Below are 16,817 nucleotides of genomic sequence, written 5' to 3'. Positions count from 1 at the left end.
CACCCTCAGCAGAAAACCAATCAGAGCCACTGCACAGACAGCTGGGAGTTGCAGTTTCAAATTCTATTGGCTATTTTCACCATCCCAAGCTGCGTTTTCCTCTACAGTTGCTTTCTGTTCTCTCTACACTACAGTATTACCACAAAAAAGCCATAAATATTGCAGAGGATATTTGTGGTTTCCGCTAACAATTATTACATAGGTTCAAGGAAAAATCCACGAATGACTGAGGCCGCGAACTCTGAACCTCGACTTCGTGGGGGTTGTGGAGGATTGCCGGCTTTCCAGTCCGGCCCTCACCCCCAGGCCGCTAGGAGGAGCCCTCCGGACAGCATATTCGTGCCCCGAGTTCCAGCAGGGCCTCATGGACTTTGTAGTGTTGTGACACAGCCCTGCTGGATACCTTGGTGGCCGCCAGGAGTCGCTGTAGGGGGGCTAGTGGGCTCTTGCATGCCCTATAACCCGGGAGTGCGTGTCAGTCACGTGACTGGAGGAAGCGACGTGCTCCCGGGATGAAGAAGTGGACTGTTTGCCCTGACCCGGAAGGAAATGGACTTGTGGGTTGTGCTTGGAACCACTTCCGGGTCAGGAGCTATAAAAGGACTAAGGAAAGCCCAGAACACTGAGCTGAGCTGGGAGGTAGGAGGGCGAAGTGTCTGGGAGTGGAGGATTGTGTTTATAGAGAAGAGTTTATTGTATACTAGCAAAATACCCGCGCTTCGCAGCGGAGAAGTAGTGTGTTAAAGAGGTTATGTAAACATACAGTATATATACATAAACATATATACATATATATATATACATATACACATCCACATATATCAACATATATATACACATACATATACACACATACATACATACACACATACACACATACATATATATATATATATATATATATATATATATATACATATATATATATATATATATATATATACACATATATATATATATATATATATATATATATACACATATATATACACACATATACATATTTATATATCTACATAGATATACATATATATACATATTTGTATATCTACATATATATATTTGTATATCTACATATATATAAACATATATATACATATTTGTATATCTACATACATACACATATATCTATCTATCTATCTATCTATATATATATATATATATATATATATATATATATATATATATATATATATATATATATATATATATACACATACATATATATATACACATACATATATATATACACATACATATATATATACACATACATATATATATATATATATATATATATATATATATATATATATATATATATATATATATATATATATAGCTGATTACCCAGTGGATTCGCTCACTGAGTGCAAGAGAAAAAAATAAAATGTATGTATAAAATAAGTATAATTGCCAAATTTATTTTTCCACAAATAAAGAGCACTTACAATAACATAGAAATCAATATAAACAACATTAACATCATTATCATTTCAGAATATGAAGTAATATATAAGAAGCACATTGCATATAAATATAAATTATTAAACATTAAAATGTTTTTCTATAAAACACTACCGTGGCTATTCGTTTGTCTGTCCAGGATTTTAAATCAGCTGTAGCTCGCAAACCGTTTCACCTATTGACTTGAAATTTGGTACACAGATACCACGTCACGTCTACTATTCGCTTTCCCACACATATGAACACACATATATATATATATATATATATATATACACACATACATATACACACACATACACATATATACATATACATACATAGTGCGTTGCAACACGGGCTGTGATTGTTACATGGGAGGGAGACGACAAATCACAGCTTCCCGCTTTCTAATCGGGCTTGTGATTGCTGCTTTGACGGATGCCCAGATCCCACAGTATTTCCCCTTAGGAGAGGCGTTAGGCAAGTGTAATTGAATAGCGGTGCTGCAAGTTATTACTCTTTTTATCTTTATTTTATTTTATTGTAGAATCAACTCACAGCTGCGCGCACCAGTGCGTGCGTGGCGGATGCGTACGGCTGACGTTTTCATTGTCTACCACCTTCGGTAATCATTCTTGAGGCAGATTGAAGACTTAAGTGCCAGCTTAACTGAAAAATTAAAGAAAACATAGTAAGTTTTAAAAAAAATCAGTTTTAACGGGAAAAGATGCCGACGAAAGAAGAGAAGCAGCGGGACGCTAGGGTCAAGAGCTGCTCATTAAGCAGCAAGCGCATCAACCTCTGAGCAAACGAATGGTAAACGTACAGAGAAAGAGGATAAATACTATGAATGGTCATGTCAAGTGTATTCACTCCATGTTATCATGCACTGCGCTGTTACTGGTATTTTGATAAAAGAATCTGAATAACATATAAGAAGCGTATAAATTATTAAACAGTAAAACATTAACATTTAAGAAGTAAAGATACATTGAGTACTACTGTAGTGCTTTCGGGTATAGTACATTTTTTGTTTGCCCATTACATGCATAAATGTATACATTTTTTGGTGTACCTACCCAAGAAGACGCGACATGACCCGGCAGTTAAAAATTTATCGCTCCAGCAATTTTAACTTTGTTACAAAGTCATCTAATATGGTATTGCAAACGGCAGCGGGAGCGTTTCTATAAACTCAATTTAAACTTACTGTTTACACCGTGCTTTGAAGATGCATAGTATGCGACATGTGTTTCGCCGTAATTGTGGGCTCATCAGGAGTACACAGTCACTGCACTCCCTTACGGGAATCGATCCTCGGACGTAGAGGCGAAGCCCCTAACGTTGTGCCACGGCGTGAGGTTCGTTCATTTGACAGCATGTAGATCGGGGTAATTACATTGCAGGCATTCGTAGTCTGATTCACAATCTGATTGTATGGGTGGTTACCTACCAGGTAACGCTTGTGGTTGTTGAGCAAGTCGGCTAACTTCTGCCACGGTGCCCTCTTTCAGTTGCGAGAAGCAGATCATACAATGGTTGAAATAGTTTAATATATATAGCAAAATCACCGCGCTTCGCAGGGGCGAATATGGTATTGCAAACGGCAGCGTTTCTATAAACTTAAAGTTACGGTTTATACCGTGCCTTGTTTCATATTCTTTTCCTACCTTATCAATTGTGTAATGTGTTTTTTGAACAGGTTTGATTCATGTAAGTGACCACTCCTGCTGCGTTCAGTCACTTCACGTGAGCCACTCTCTTGTGTGATGTTGCGATGTGCACGGGTTTATTTAATGTTAGCTAAGACCCGGCAGTTAAAAGTTTCTCGCTACAGCAATTTTAACTCTGTTACAAAGTGATGCAAACTCTCGTTTATACCTCGTGTCTTCTCATTAAACTTGTATCTCGCGAATATGGCATTGCAAACGGCAGCGGGAGCGTTTGTATAAAGTTAAGGTTACGGTTTACACCGTGCTTTTTTATACCTCGTGTCTTCTCATTAAACTTGTATCTCGCGAATATGGTATTGCAAACGGCAGCGGGAGCGTTTCTATAAAGTTAATTTAGACTTACGGTTTACACCGTGCTTTTTTATACCTCGTGTCTTATGAAGATGCTTGTATGCGTCACTCACTCGCTTCTTATTGTTTCGCTGCCTTGTCAATTGTGTAATGAATGTTTTCTTCTGCGCTCTTTGGGGCTCCTCCTTCTTTTCTACGTACTGAGTTCACAGTCAGTTCACGTGATTACGTGGGAGGCGTGATGACGCGACACGCAACTCAGTCTCCTATGGCCATCTTGCTGCCTACCATTACAGTATATGGACAAAAAAGAGGTTCCAGTTATGACCATTACGCGTATAATTTTGAAATGAAAACTGCCTAACTTTTGTAAGTAAGCTGTAAGGAATGAGCCTGCCAAATTTCAGCCTTCCACCTACACGGGAAGTTGGAGAATTAGTGATGAGTGAGTGAGTGAGTGAGTGAGTGAGTGAGTGAGTGAGTGAGTGAGTGAGTGAGTGAGTGAGTGAGTGAGTGAGTGAGTGAGTGAGTGAGTGAGTGAGTGAGTGAGTGAGTGAGTGAGTGAGTGAGTCAGTCAGTCAGTCAGTCAGTCAGTGAGGGCTTTGCCTTTTATTATTATAGATGAGTAGTGTGGTGTGGGTAGTGCTTGGTGCACAGTATAATTATAAAATAAATATTAGTTGTACTTTCACCTGGTCTGAAGAGTGGTACCTGAGGGTTCAAGAGGTGGACAAACGCTATATCTGCTACAGGGTCTACTGTATATGTAAAACACTGCACAGAAATAAAAACTGATATTCTGTACTTTAGTCTCATATTCATCCTTTTGCCTAGAATACATATTTTATAAACAACAAAAAAAAAATCCATATTACCTCACTGTTCCTGTATTTTTGCTTCTCATTGTATATATGTGTGTGTATACTCGAGTTGAAAAAGTTCCACGGCATTTCTGAAGATATTTGTGGAGTGTGTTGTTGGACAAGCCACAGTTCAGTTGAAGACTGGCTGTTTTACTTGCTTCTCTCTCTGCAAATAATCCCACACTGGCTCCATGATGTTGAGATCAGGGCTCTATGTGTGTCCTATCATCCGCTGAAGGATTTTGGCCATGCAGTTGGGGTAATTGTCTTGCTACAGAATGAGGTTGTGGCCGATCAGATGCCTCCCTAATGGTATTACATGACATATAAGAATCATCCTGTACTTCTCAGCAATGAGGGAGTCCATCAGTTTTGATAAAATCACCAAGTCTTTTTGCACCATGCTTCGCTACTGTCTGCCAACATTCATCCATGTACTATTCTCTAATCCTTTGGTAGACAAAATGTCTTCTGTTACACCCAAAAACCTTCAATTTTGACTCATCATTTCAGCAGAATCTTCTGCCATTTTTCTGCATCCCAGTCTTATGTTTTTCTGCATTGATCCATCTCAGAGAAGACCACTTCTAACAAGACTTCTCCAGATTGCCTTTAGGTGTACCACGGTCCTGGCTGTTTCTGACAGCAGTGCTGGGCGTCTTCTGATTCTAAAGAAAGTAAGCTTGATGTATTCCTCACTTCCCAGGTTTCCGCAACCAACCACTGTACTTATGTCTTCAGTATTGCCCATTTGTTTGTGCTCCTGAAAAAGAGTAAGGTCTCTACTTGGGAGAGACCTTGATAATGTATCATGACAAACTTGTTTCTTGACACTATGCACAGTTTTGTCATGGTATAAGATTTGCAGGTTAGGCTGCTACATTTGCTGCAACTTCACATTTTTAGCATATTTGTATCGTGACTACCTGTATTCCCTCTACACAGCTGTTTCTGTTTCAGTTAATAACTCTGGATTAACCTAAACACAATGTTACTGATTCTTAGCATTTATTTGTTATATACTGCCTATATACCTTAAAAGAGTTTGTGTTTTTAACACTAGGATCCCTGAAACGTACGAAAAAACTTGCAATCCCAGGCCACCTTAAATTTCCTCACACCTCCTCATCAGCATCTTTTGTTTTGCATATTGTGTCAATCAGCATCGGCAGCAGGCAGCCTGCTATCTTATCCCCCACTGACGCAGCTTTAGTTGTACACAAAGTTGTCTGAGCTCAAGTCTGTTTATCTGGGTTTGAGGTGCCTTGAAATGTAGAGACAATCAAATTCTACCTCAAACTTTTCGCCAAGTATTAATCAGTATTTCCTAAACAAAATAAGGACTTATTACAATGTGCATCATACACACCAATTTCACTTCTGAATAATGATGTTAAGATACAATCCAAAGTCCTAGCTAGAAGGATGGAGAAAGACCTGCCTTCAGTAATATCACAAGATCAAACTGGATTTATTAAAGGCCGACACTTAGCTTCCAATCTTCAACGCCTGTTTAATGTAATATATTCACCAGCAAAGTCAAACACCCCAGAGATGCTATTATCGTTGAATGCAGAAAAAGCATTTCATATGATTGAATGGAACTACCTTTTCACTACATTACAGAAATTTGTGTTTGACCCGAACATTTGTGCATGGGTCAAACTAGGGGATTATCAGAGAACAGAAAATTTCTCTATATGCAGATGATATGATACTGTATATATCAGACCCACAAAATACTGTGCCTGCAGTCTTAACAACACTTACAGAATTTCAAAAGATCTCTGGTCTCAGAATTAATTTGAATAAAAGTGTGCTCTTTCCAGTGGATTCTCAAGCATACAATATTACATTGGACACCTTCCCTTTTATCATTGCTGATCAGTTTAAATACATAGGGGTAAATATCACAAGTAAACATAAAGCTCTTTATCAACAAAATTTCGCCATTTGTATGGAAACAACTTAAGCAAGACTTGCACAGATGGTCAACCCTTCATCTCACTCTAGCTGGAAGAATTAACATTGTTAAGATGAATATCCTTCCTAATCTTCTCTTTTTATTTCAAAACATTCCAATATATATCAATAAATCATTTTTAAACAATTAGATTCAACCATACACCTCTTTTATTTGGAACTTAAAACATCCACATATTCAAAGAGAGACCCTACAAAGACCTAAGGCAGAAGGTGGCACGGCTCTATCCAACTTTTAGTTTTATTACTGGGCAGCAAACATACAAGCTATAAAAACCTGGACACAAACAGATGAACATACACAAGCTTGGTGCACAATAGAAATAAAATCCTGCAGTACTTCTTTATATTCCCTGCTTTGTGCCCCTATTAATGCAAGTTATCGCCGATATACAGTAATCCCTCCTCCATCGCGGGGGTTGCGTTCCAGAGCCACCCGTGAAATAAGAAAATCCGCGAAGTAGAAACCATATGTTTATATGGTGTGATGGACGACTGGCTATATAGTCCATAGCCGGTCGCCACTCCCAGGCCACTAGGAGGAGCCCTCCGGACAGCATGATGGTGCCCCGAGTTCCAGCACGGCCTCATGGACTTTGTAGTTTCTATACACAGCCCTGCTGGATACCTTGGGGACCACCAGGAGTCGCTGTAAGGGGGCTAGTGGGCTCTTTTGTGCCCTATAACCCGGGAGTGCGTCACAGTCACGTGACTGGAGGAAGCGACGTGATCCCGGGGTGAAGAAGAGGACTGTTTGCCCTGACCCGGAAGGAAAACGGACTTGTGGGTCTGGCCAGGAACCACTTCCGGGTCAGGGGCTGTAAAAGGATTGTGGGAAGCCCAGAACACTGAGCTGAGCTGGGAGGTAGGGTGACAAAGTGTCTGGGCGAGGAGGATTGGTTAGTGAGAGAATTATTGTGTTTATGTGTGTGGTGTGGAGAGTGCTTTGTGCACGGTATTCTTATAAAATAAAGAATATTTATACTTTTACCTGGTGTTCAGAGTGGTACCTGAGGGTTCAAGAGGTGGACAAAGCCTCTATCTGTCACAGTTGGCGTAGTCGGCAGGATTCTCTGGCCGTCGGGTTTGGCAGAGGACCTGAATTTAAATAAATTTTACTGTGGACAGAACCCTAAGAAGGTCCCTCTTGAAACCGCGGAGGTGAATATCCCACCCGCGACCAAGAGCGCTACAGCTGCGAGCCGTTATTTAAAGCAGACTATGGGGAAGAAATCTGGAAAGAAGAAGGGCAGTCCCGACTGGGTGAAGACCATGACGGACGCCGAATTAACCTGGACTTACCTGACTGGGTGTGAGGAGGACCGAGAGCCGATAAAGGCTGAACAAGCCCGGAGGGCGCAACAGCAGGGTTGCTGTCAGACGTCAGCCGCGCCGGAATCCCTACACGGATTAGGGACACCGCTACCACGGTTGGAGGTATGTACTGGGAAAGTGCCCGAAGTTTCGGGTGCTTTTTACTCGTGTTTTGCAGAGGCATGCCTCCAGAAAGCAGACGGTGCGTCGGATGCCTTCCTCATACCTTGGCAAGATGGCCCCATTACCCAGAAGGCAGGCCAGGCTAGGAGTCATCCATCTACAAGCCCATTCGAGGAGAAAGTCCACGTGACCTCGCGCGACGGCGACCAGGAAGAAGGTCAGTTTCAAGCCTTCGGTGAGGTCAGTGCTTCCCCGACGAGTCGGAGCTCCCTGACGGGGAAGGGGGCGGCGAGCGATGCAGCGCCAACCTTCAACAAAGGTAAAGAGGGGCGGGAAGTGACTGTACGGTCTGCCGACAAAGTTAAAGAGGCAGACCGCAGCCAGCCGCAGGAGGCTACCCGTTCCTCTTCGGACTCCATTTCCCAGAAGCCTCCGTGAAGCCCAGCAGAGCACGTGCCGACAACGGACGTGCCCATTGGCTCGCGGCTGGTAGCAGCGCCCAGGCCATCTAAAATGCGGGACTCAAATCCCCAGGACCCTTCGCGAAGCCCAGCAGACCACGTGCCAGGAGCGGACGTGCTCATTGGTTCCCGGTCGGCAGGTGATCAAAACAAGGAAGTGTCCTTGCCTCCGGCCGAAACGATTAACTTTATAGACTTGTTGGAGCTCGAGAAATGTCTCGCTCCCCTTTATACTTTCTTCCAGGGTCTGGAGGAACTGAAGGCTCGTGTGGAGGAGCTGGGAGCTACGGCCGAGGCGCCACTAAAGAGACTGCAGGGATTCCTACGGCGACTGGGGCGAGAAGCTCCTCCAGTGATCGATGCGGGAATACAGGTGAGTCCTGCCCGTATCGTATATAATAAGGGGACGCAGTGTGAGCCAGCACCGCGTTTAATAAGTAGCGGTTGCCAAAGCACTGTGAATCCGACAGTAGAGAGTGGGGTGATGACTGAGTGGTCGGGCAACGGTCCGATTGAACCGGGGCAGCGGTATCAGACGCCTCTCTGTAGCGATACGGACCTCGAGACCCCGACCCGCGTGATGAGGGAGTTGTCGCTTGTTTCTGGAGGGGCGGAGGAAGTGCCAATCAAACCGGGGCAGCTGAAAAGTGCTGTTACCCGGACCAATATGGTGCTAATGACGCCGCCTCCTAAATTACATAGGACATCGGGTGTGCAAACAGCAAAGAGGCTCTCTCTTTTCCATAGAGAGCCTCACGCTGTGCACAAGCCCCAGAGAAAGCAGGAGATCCCCGAATTAACACATGGGTCTCCTGACATATTAAAGAAACGGGCAGGGAGCAGCAAAGCGGCCGTTAACCCCTCCTTGGCGGAGGAGAAGGTGGAGCTGACCGAATTCCCGAGATGTTTCAGGTCTCGGGAAGTGAGGCCACCAGGAGGACGTCAGCGGTGCTACAACTGTCGGCAACCGGGCCACGTGTGGCGAAGTTGTCCCCAGAGGACAGGGGAGCGGTGGGAAAGAAGATACACCGTTCCCCCAAGGTTCGCCGGGGGATCTAGACAACGTAGCCAAGGTCCGGATGATGCGTTCTCCTGGAGGAGGACGTCCCTCGCGGGGCTGGTAGCTTCGCCCCAATTGGCTTCGCTAAGGGGGGGGAACTGTGATGGACGACCGGATATGGACTCCGGTCGCCACCCCCAGGCCGCTAGGAGGAGCCCTCCGGACAGCATGATGGTGCCCCGAGTTCCAGCAGGGCCTCATGGACTTTATAGTTTCTATACACAGCCCTGCTGGATACCTTGGGGACCACCGGGAGTCGCTGTAAGGGGGCTAGTGGGCTCTTGTGTGCCCTATAACCCGGGAGTGCGTCACAGTCACGTGACTGGAGGAAGCGACGTGCTCCCGGGGTGAAGAAGAGGACTGTTTGCCCTGGCCCGGAAGGAAAACGGACTTGTGGGTCTGGCCAGGAACCACTTCCGGGTCAGGGGCTATAAAAGGATTGTGGGAAGCCCAGAACACTGAGCTGAGCTGGGAGGTAGGGTGGCAAAGTGTCTGGGCGAGGAGGATTGGTTAGTGAGAGAATTATTGTGTTTATGTGTGTGGTGTGGAGAGTGCTTTGTGCACGATATTCTTATAAAATAAAGAATATTTATACTTTTACCTGGTGTTCAGAGTGGTACCTGAGGGTTCAAGAGGTGGACAAAGCCTCTATCTGTCACAATGGTTATTTTTATATTGTCATGCTTGGGTCACAGATTTGCGCAGAAACACAGGAGGTTGTAGAGAGACAGGAACGTTATTCAAACACTGCAAACAAACATTTGTCTCTTTTTCAAAAGTTTAAACTGTGCTCCATGACAAGACAGAGATGACAGTTCCATCTCACAATTAAAAGAATGCAAACATATCTTCCTCTTCAAAGGAGTGCGCGTCAGGAGCACAGAATGTCACATAGATAGAGAAAAGCAAATCAATAGGGCTGTTTGGCTTTTAAGCATGTGAAGCAATGCGGCACAAAGCTGTTGAAGGCGGCAGCTCACACCCCCTCCGTCAGGAGCAGGGAGAGAGAGAGAGAGAGACAGTTTGTTTTTCAATCAAAAATCAATACGTGCCATTCGAGCTTTTAAGTATGCGAAGCACCGTGCAGCATGTCGTTTCAGGAAGCAGCTGCACAAAAGATAGCAACGTGAAGATAATCTTTCAGCATTTTTAGACGAGCGTCCGTATCGTCTAGGTGTGCGAACAGCCCCCCTGCTCAATCCCCCTACGTCAGGATCAGAGAAAGTCAGCGCAAGAGAGAGAGAAAAGTAAGTTGGGTAGCTTCTCAGCCATTTGCCAATAGCGTCCCTTGTATGAAATCAACTGGGCAAACCAACTGAGGAAGCATGTACCAGAAATTAAAAGACCCATTGTCCGCAGAAATCCGCGAACCAGCAAAAAATCCGCGATATATATTTAAATATGCTTACATATAAAATCCACAATGGAGTGAAGCCGCGAAAGGCGAAGCGCGATATAGCGAGGGATCACTGTACTAATAACCCAATTGTGCTTCACTCACTCAGAATATGGAACCAATGTAGAAAGCATTTTAAGATGGAAAATCTTTTATCTGTGGCACCTCTGCATGAGAACCACCTTTTTCAACCCTCGCAAACATATGCAGTTTTTAATATCTGAAAAACATTTGGGATTAAATTGCTTAGAGATCTTTATATAGACAACATCTTTGTATCCTATGAACAAGTACATTCCAAATTTAACATTCCAGCAACACATTTCTTTCACTATTTTCAAATTAGAAACTTTGTCAAACAGAATGTGCCCGATTTCCCCCATCTCACACCTTCCTCCATGCTGGAAAAAATATTGCTCAGTTTCGAGGACTCAGACAGCATTTCTGTAATATATAAAATTATTTTACAGTCCCTCCCTTTCAAAGATCCAAGAGGACAATGGGAAAAGGATCTCTCACTCAACATATCAGAAAAGGAGTGGAAGGTAGCAATGCAGAGAATTCACTCGAGCTCCATATGCGCAAAGCATACAATTATTCAACTCAAAATTTTATATTGAGCACATCTATCTCGCTTAAAACTGCACAAAATGCTTCCAGGACAAGATCAAACCTGCGAACGCTGCAATCAAGTTCCAGCCTCACTGGGTCACATGTTTTGGGCCTGCGACAAATTAACATCATTCTGGACAAAAAAATTAAGTGCCTTTCAGACAGCTTTGGTGTCACAATCCCTTCTAACCCATTGACAGCTGTGTTTGGTGTTCTTACAGATGGGCTTAAAGTAGAGAAGGACAAATTGTGATTGCCTTCACTACACTATTGGCACGCAGACTTATTTTGCTAAACTGGAAGAATCCTAACTCTCCTCTTTTAAGTCAGTGGGTAACTGATGTTTTATATTATTTGAAATTGGAAAAAATCTAATTCTCACTGTGCAGAACTTTTTCAAAACCTGGCAGGATCTAATCAATAATATTTTAGAATAAGTTCTTAAAGCACTGAGGAAGTAGATTCTCTTCCCATTTCTTTTCCATTTATCTTTATCCGCCTATTAAACTCATCAATTTATTGATTTTTACTAGCTTTAAGTTTTACTCCGTTGGCCATGCTCTCTTTCTCAGGGGTGGAGGTTGATTTGTTTTCAATCCTATTTTTTGTAAAAACTGATCTATTTGTAGGGAATGATTACAATAAAACCAATAAAATTTAAAAAAAAATGTGTAGGGTAAATAATATATTATTATCATATCACTGGCAGGATGACACCCAACCTCTTGCTGTATCCAAACGTTGCCATCTTTCGCCTTTACACCTGGTGCAGCAGCGTTGTTCTTATGTCTTAGTGGACGGGACGTTTCTTGCGTGTAGGGATTCTGCTCTCTTTCTCCGATCATCCTTATCCGAGTTCACTTTTGTTATACAAGTCGTTATTTGAAAACTAACAGTGTCAGATCGGGGGTAGCATGAATGTGACGGAGAGAATAAAAGTGAATAATAAAACAAAACGCTAACTTTTACAAGTACCATAAATTTACACCAGCTATTACAGACTCAAATAAATCAAATGTATTTTTTTTCCTATAATAGTAATAATAATAGCCACTCACTACTCAAAACAGTTAATACGTGAAGGACCCGGGATCGAACCCACAACCTCTCGACTTGGAGATAGCAGTTCTTACCTCAACACCAGCCAAGCAGACGTGTATTTGGGTGTGTGTGTCGTACCTTATCCCAATTTCTTTTTACTTTGGTTAAATTCTAGAAAAAAAGCACACCTGTTTTGTTACACCTCTGTCTTTTTTAAAAGTGTTTATTTGATATTTGGACTTCATTCTTCATACATTATACACTTCATGTCAGAATTTGGCCAATTAGTAGAAAATGAAAAATGTTTCTGTTCTAGTTATGTGTTCAACATTTCTTGCCTCACATTCCCAGTCATCCAACATTTACACAGATTATTGTAGACACGGAACACACATGAAATGTATGTGTTCCAAATAACGATATAATATTTACCCTAAACAATTCAAGGCACCTCACACCCAGATAAACAGACTTGAGCCAAGAGAACTTTGTGTACGACTAAAGCTGTGTCGGTGAGTGATGGAATAGCAGGCTGCCTGCTGCCAGTCCTGATCGACACATTTGCAAAACAAAAGACACTGGCAAGGAGGTGCAAGGGAATTTATGGAGGCCCAGGATTATGAGTTTTTTTGTAGGCTTCAGGGATTCTAGTGTTAACTGGGGAATGTGAACATGATAATTAAGTAACTTCTTTACAATATTATTTTCTGTGCTACATTTAATACTAACAATACAAAGGTGAAAAGAATGTTGGTGTTTTACAATATGTAATGAAAATTTGGTTTTCAAGTAACATTAACAACCTTCCAGGGGGAAAAAATGAATAAAAAAATGCCAGAAACTACCACTTACTAACTTTCAATATTAGGGTAATATACACATTGTCAAAAAATGACATTAAAATCATCACCACCACCAGTTTAATGACAATTTGTTCAAGTTGGCCATTTACTCCCAAATCTTTTTTCTACATTCTTCAAGGTTCTGTTAATTCTTTAGAATGAGACAAATTCTTCTCATGTCATCAACCACCATCTCCAGCCATTTTTTTCTGCTCTTACTCTAGACCTGATCCCCTCCATGTACAACATACTCTACCTTTCAATCCTCATGCCCAGACCACTACAGTCTGTTTGTCTTCATTACAACATTCACTATCTCATTACCAAGTCTTACTGTCTTACTGTCAACTTACTGTCCATGGCGCTCCTCATATCCACTTGATCATTTTCATCTCCATGCTTTGCCACATGTTTCTGACTTCATCTGCCAATATCTCACTCTGATACCCCAAACTACTATTTGCACCACACTCTTATTTTCAAAATGGGTGACTGCTTCCAGAACTTCTTACCCTTGCTATTATTCTGTCTGCACTCAAAGTCACCTACATTGAAGAACTTCTTTAATTTCTCAAAAAAAAAAAAATTCCATTCCTAATATCTAAATTTGTACTTCCTACATCATCACCACAAACCCATTTCTCACACTTTATACAAACAAGTCATCATGTAAACTAATGTAAATACAAAAAAATAAAAATAAAAGAAGCACTTGTATAGCAATTAAGTAAAATACTTGAATACACATTTTACTGCAAAAAAGGGATATTTTAATTGATGTAATACACTATGTATATAAAACAGAGGCAAATTGAATACATTCATAGCATGAAAAGTAATAAAAAAAAATTGTAGACAAATTGTTTATGTTCTACTCATTTAGGGCTAGAAGTTGTTGTCAGGATAAGAATGCACATCTGGGGACAACTTTTATAAATGTTTGGAATGATGAGCAGCAAAATCTGCTGAAAAGGCTATGCCCATTGAGTTTCTTCCTAAAATTACACCCCAAATTCCCTCCAGTCCATGCACTTTAAACATTCAAGCATGTAACATCTCAAAGCAAAAAGGAACTGAACAAAAGACTTGAAACAGAGAAAATAAAAAGCTAAAACTGTGGTTATCCATTCAACAGCTCAGCAGCATGAGGTAGAATGAAGCATGATCAATTAGATAATTTTAAAATGAGGTGGATGCTGTGCCTAGTCTGTGGTTTTGCTGAAGTGGTGTAATTAGGCACATTTTACTGCTTAGATAGATAGAAGTGTGTATGAAGTACCAAAATCTGCATCTCCTGTGGCTCTTTGTTATTAAAACACATATTGGAAGTTCAGAAAAATTAGTACGAAGGCATACCTTTTAGTTCAAATGCAAACTTAACGAAGCTCATCTTTGCCATAAGGTCATGCTAACTCTTAAAACTATACAAAAAAAACAAAGAGCTACACATATTGTTGAAACAAAAAAACATAAAATTTAAACTTATCAAATTAAATCATCTTACATATATCCTTACCCCAGATTGCAAATCATGAATTGTGTGTGTCAAGATTATGTTGAAGACCGCATGTGAACGGCTGCTTTCCTCATTCATATTAGTTGCTGCTACAGTTCGAGACTTATTCCCTTCTGACATCAGAGATTCTATATCCTGCAAGAAAAATAATTCAAAAGATAAAAACCTCTTCACTTCCAACCCTTAACTAAATGATGATTAAGGTTACTGTAATATAAACTATATGCTTAAATTATACAACAAAACCATTTTTCATAAATGTAACATTATTAAAATAACTAACACAATCACAAATATTAATCTTAATTTTCCACCTCATTATGTAAAAGAAAAAAAATTCTATTTCTTCTCTTTTCATTTTTGTGTTGGTATCTGCAACAAACTGAAAGCAGTGCACTAATTTGGAACAATTTTATAGTTTTTAGTTGACTTCAAATTAAAACAATAAAACCAATATAATAGACCATTTATTTCTCCCTTTAAAAAGAAAGAAATGAGATTCTAATTTTTCTTTTTAGAAAGAAAGCAAGACTACAGAAACTAGTGTTGGATGAACCTGTTACCATTTGCACTTCCAGGTTCTGACAGTTTAAAAAAAAAAAAAAAAGATATGAAGCACATGCATATCTGCAGAGTTTTAACATTAGGTAAAGTGGGTAGAAATATAAGATTATGATTTTAGGTTCATCTAAGTTGAATAAAACTTTCTTACAGGTAAGTACACCCACCATTTGATTGGTTTGTATTGAACCCTACAGTAAACAGACAGCATATTAAAGTATTTGAGGATGGTAGAACACTGTTACTTTAATCATTGACACTGAAACAATTGCCTCTCATTACAGAGTCATGTCCTGAAAATACTGTTTCACAAATGTCAAAAACTAAAATAATTTTGCTCTACTGTATACATCACCATCAAGGACATGTATTGCATGAATGCATATCGCAACCACTGCCAAAATAATTGTTCCCTTTCAGTTTACAGTATTGCCTGTATGCACTTAGAGACCTATGTGGAGTTTGTGTTCTACAGTGCTGCTGTCCCTTTCTTTCCTACTGAGACTGACAATAAACAAAAGGGGTGGAGAAGGGCTACAAGTGTTCTGAAAAATAAAATATCTCCAGTGACATTTACTCTCCTACTTATGAATTCTTCAACCGCAGTGGATAGTTGTTGTATTGTTAAACATTGAAATTAATTTATTGACATCATCTAAAAAACACATTATACCATTAAAATTTTAAAGGAACAAGAAAATCTCTTCAATACAGATACATGGAATAACAAACAATGTAGTATACATTAGAAATCTGGGACACCAAGGATAAACTTGATATTTTACAATATTTAGATTAACAGGTACTGAAAAGCTTTTACAGCCACAATATGTAATGGAGAGATCCAAAAAAAAATATCTGCATCTCATGCTTTTACATAAGTCACTTTTATTCACCTTGCCATTTATCACTGCTTCCTGCAAGTGGCAAAATCTGTTCATTAGTTGTTTAAATGTTTTTGTGCTTCAAAAAATGTTTTTTGAGGGAAAAAAAGCAACTGCTAAGTAAAATCATTATTTAATTAAATCAATACAGGTAGGCATTTGTTTTAAATGTGGTCATGACGTGGTCCCAACCCATCAAAGTCAATGAAACTTTTCACTTTTTTAAACAAAATGCTAAATGTTGTGGGAAAAAAAGTTAAGAATATTTATAAAATTGTGGCAAAATATGTACTTCCTAAATAAAAATTTTAATAGAAGATTGACCTATGATTGTCAGTGTCAGGACATTTCAAAAATTATCAAAAGATGTAAGACGACAACTAAAAACAAAGACATTAAAAATACATCTGTTTCACAATAACTTAGTGCATTGTTTTTTATAGCAGTTTGCTAACGAAACTTGGAGTGGTCAGCACTACTGCCTCACACATCCAAGTAATTGAGTTCAAATCCTTGCCTAGGCTCTATCTGTGTGAATCTACCGTATGAATGCTAAATTTACTCTAGAGCACACATATGAACAAAGGTCATTTCACAAATAATGACACATTTTCATTATGCAGTCATACCACAATTAAATTATGCAGATGTTAATTAGTACCAAATAAAGCTCTGTACTTATCTTTAA

At 40.3% G+C, this 16,817-nt stretch overlaps 1 protein-coding gene across 1 annotated transcript in view; it reads right to left on the bottom strand.

Moving 5' to 3' along the window:
- Positions 1-16,817, bottom strand: part of LOC114649345 (kinesin-like protein KIF13B) — a 664,407-nt gene that overhangs the window by 536,152 nt on the left and 111,438 nt on the right. The window contains exon 8 of the mRNA XM_051924704.1: positions 14,685-14,819. Within this exon, the coding sequence (XP_051780664.1) occupies positions 14,685-14,819 (135 nt within the window). The remainder of the gene's footprint in view (positions 1-14,684; positions 14,820-16,817) is intronic.

Source organism: Erpetoichthys calabaricus, chromosome 3 (genome assembly GCF_900747795.2).
Source record: "Erpetoichthys calabaricus chromosome 3, fErpCal1.3, whole genome shotgun sequence".
NCBI lineage: Eukaryota > Metazoa > Chordata > Cladistia > Polypteriformes > Polypteridae > Erpetoichthys > Erpetoichthys calabaricus.
Note: the sequence above shows the minus strand (reverse complement) of the source record. Positions and strands in the feature narration are given on the sequence as shown.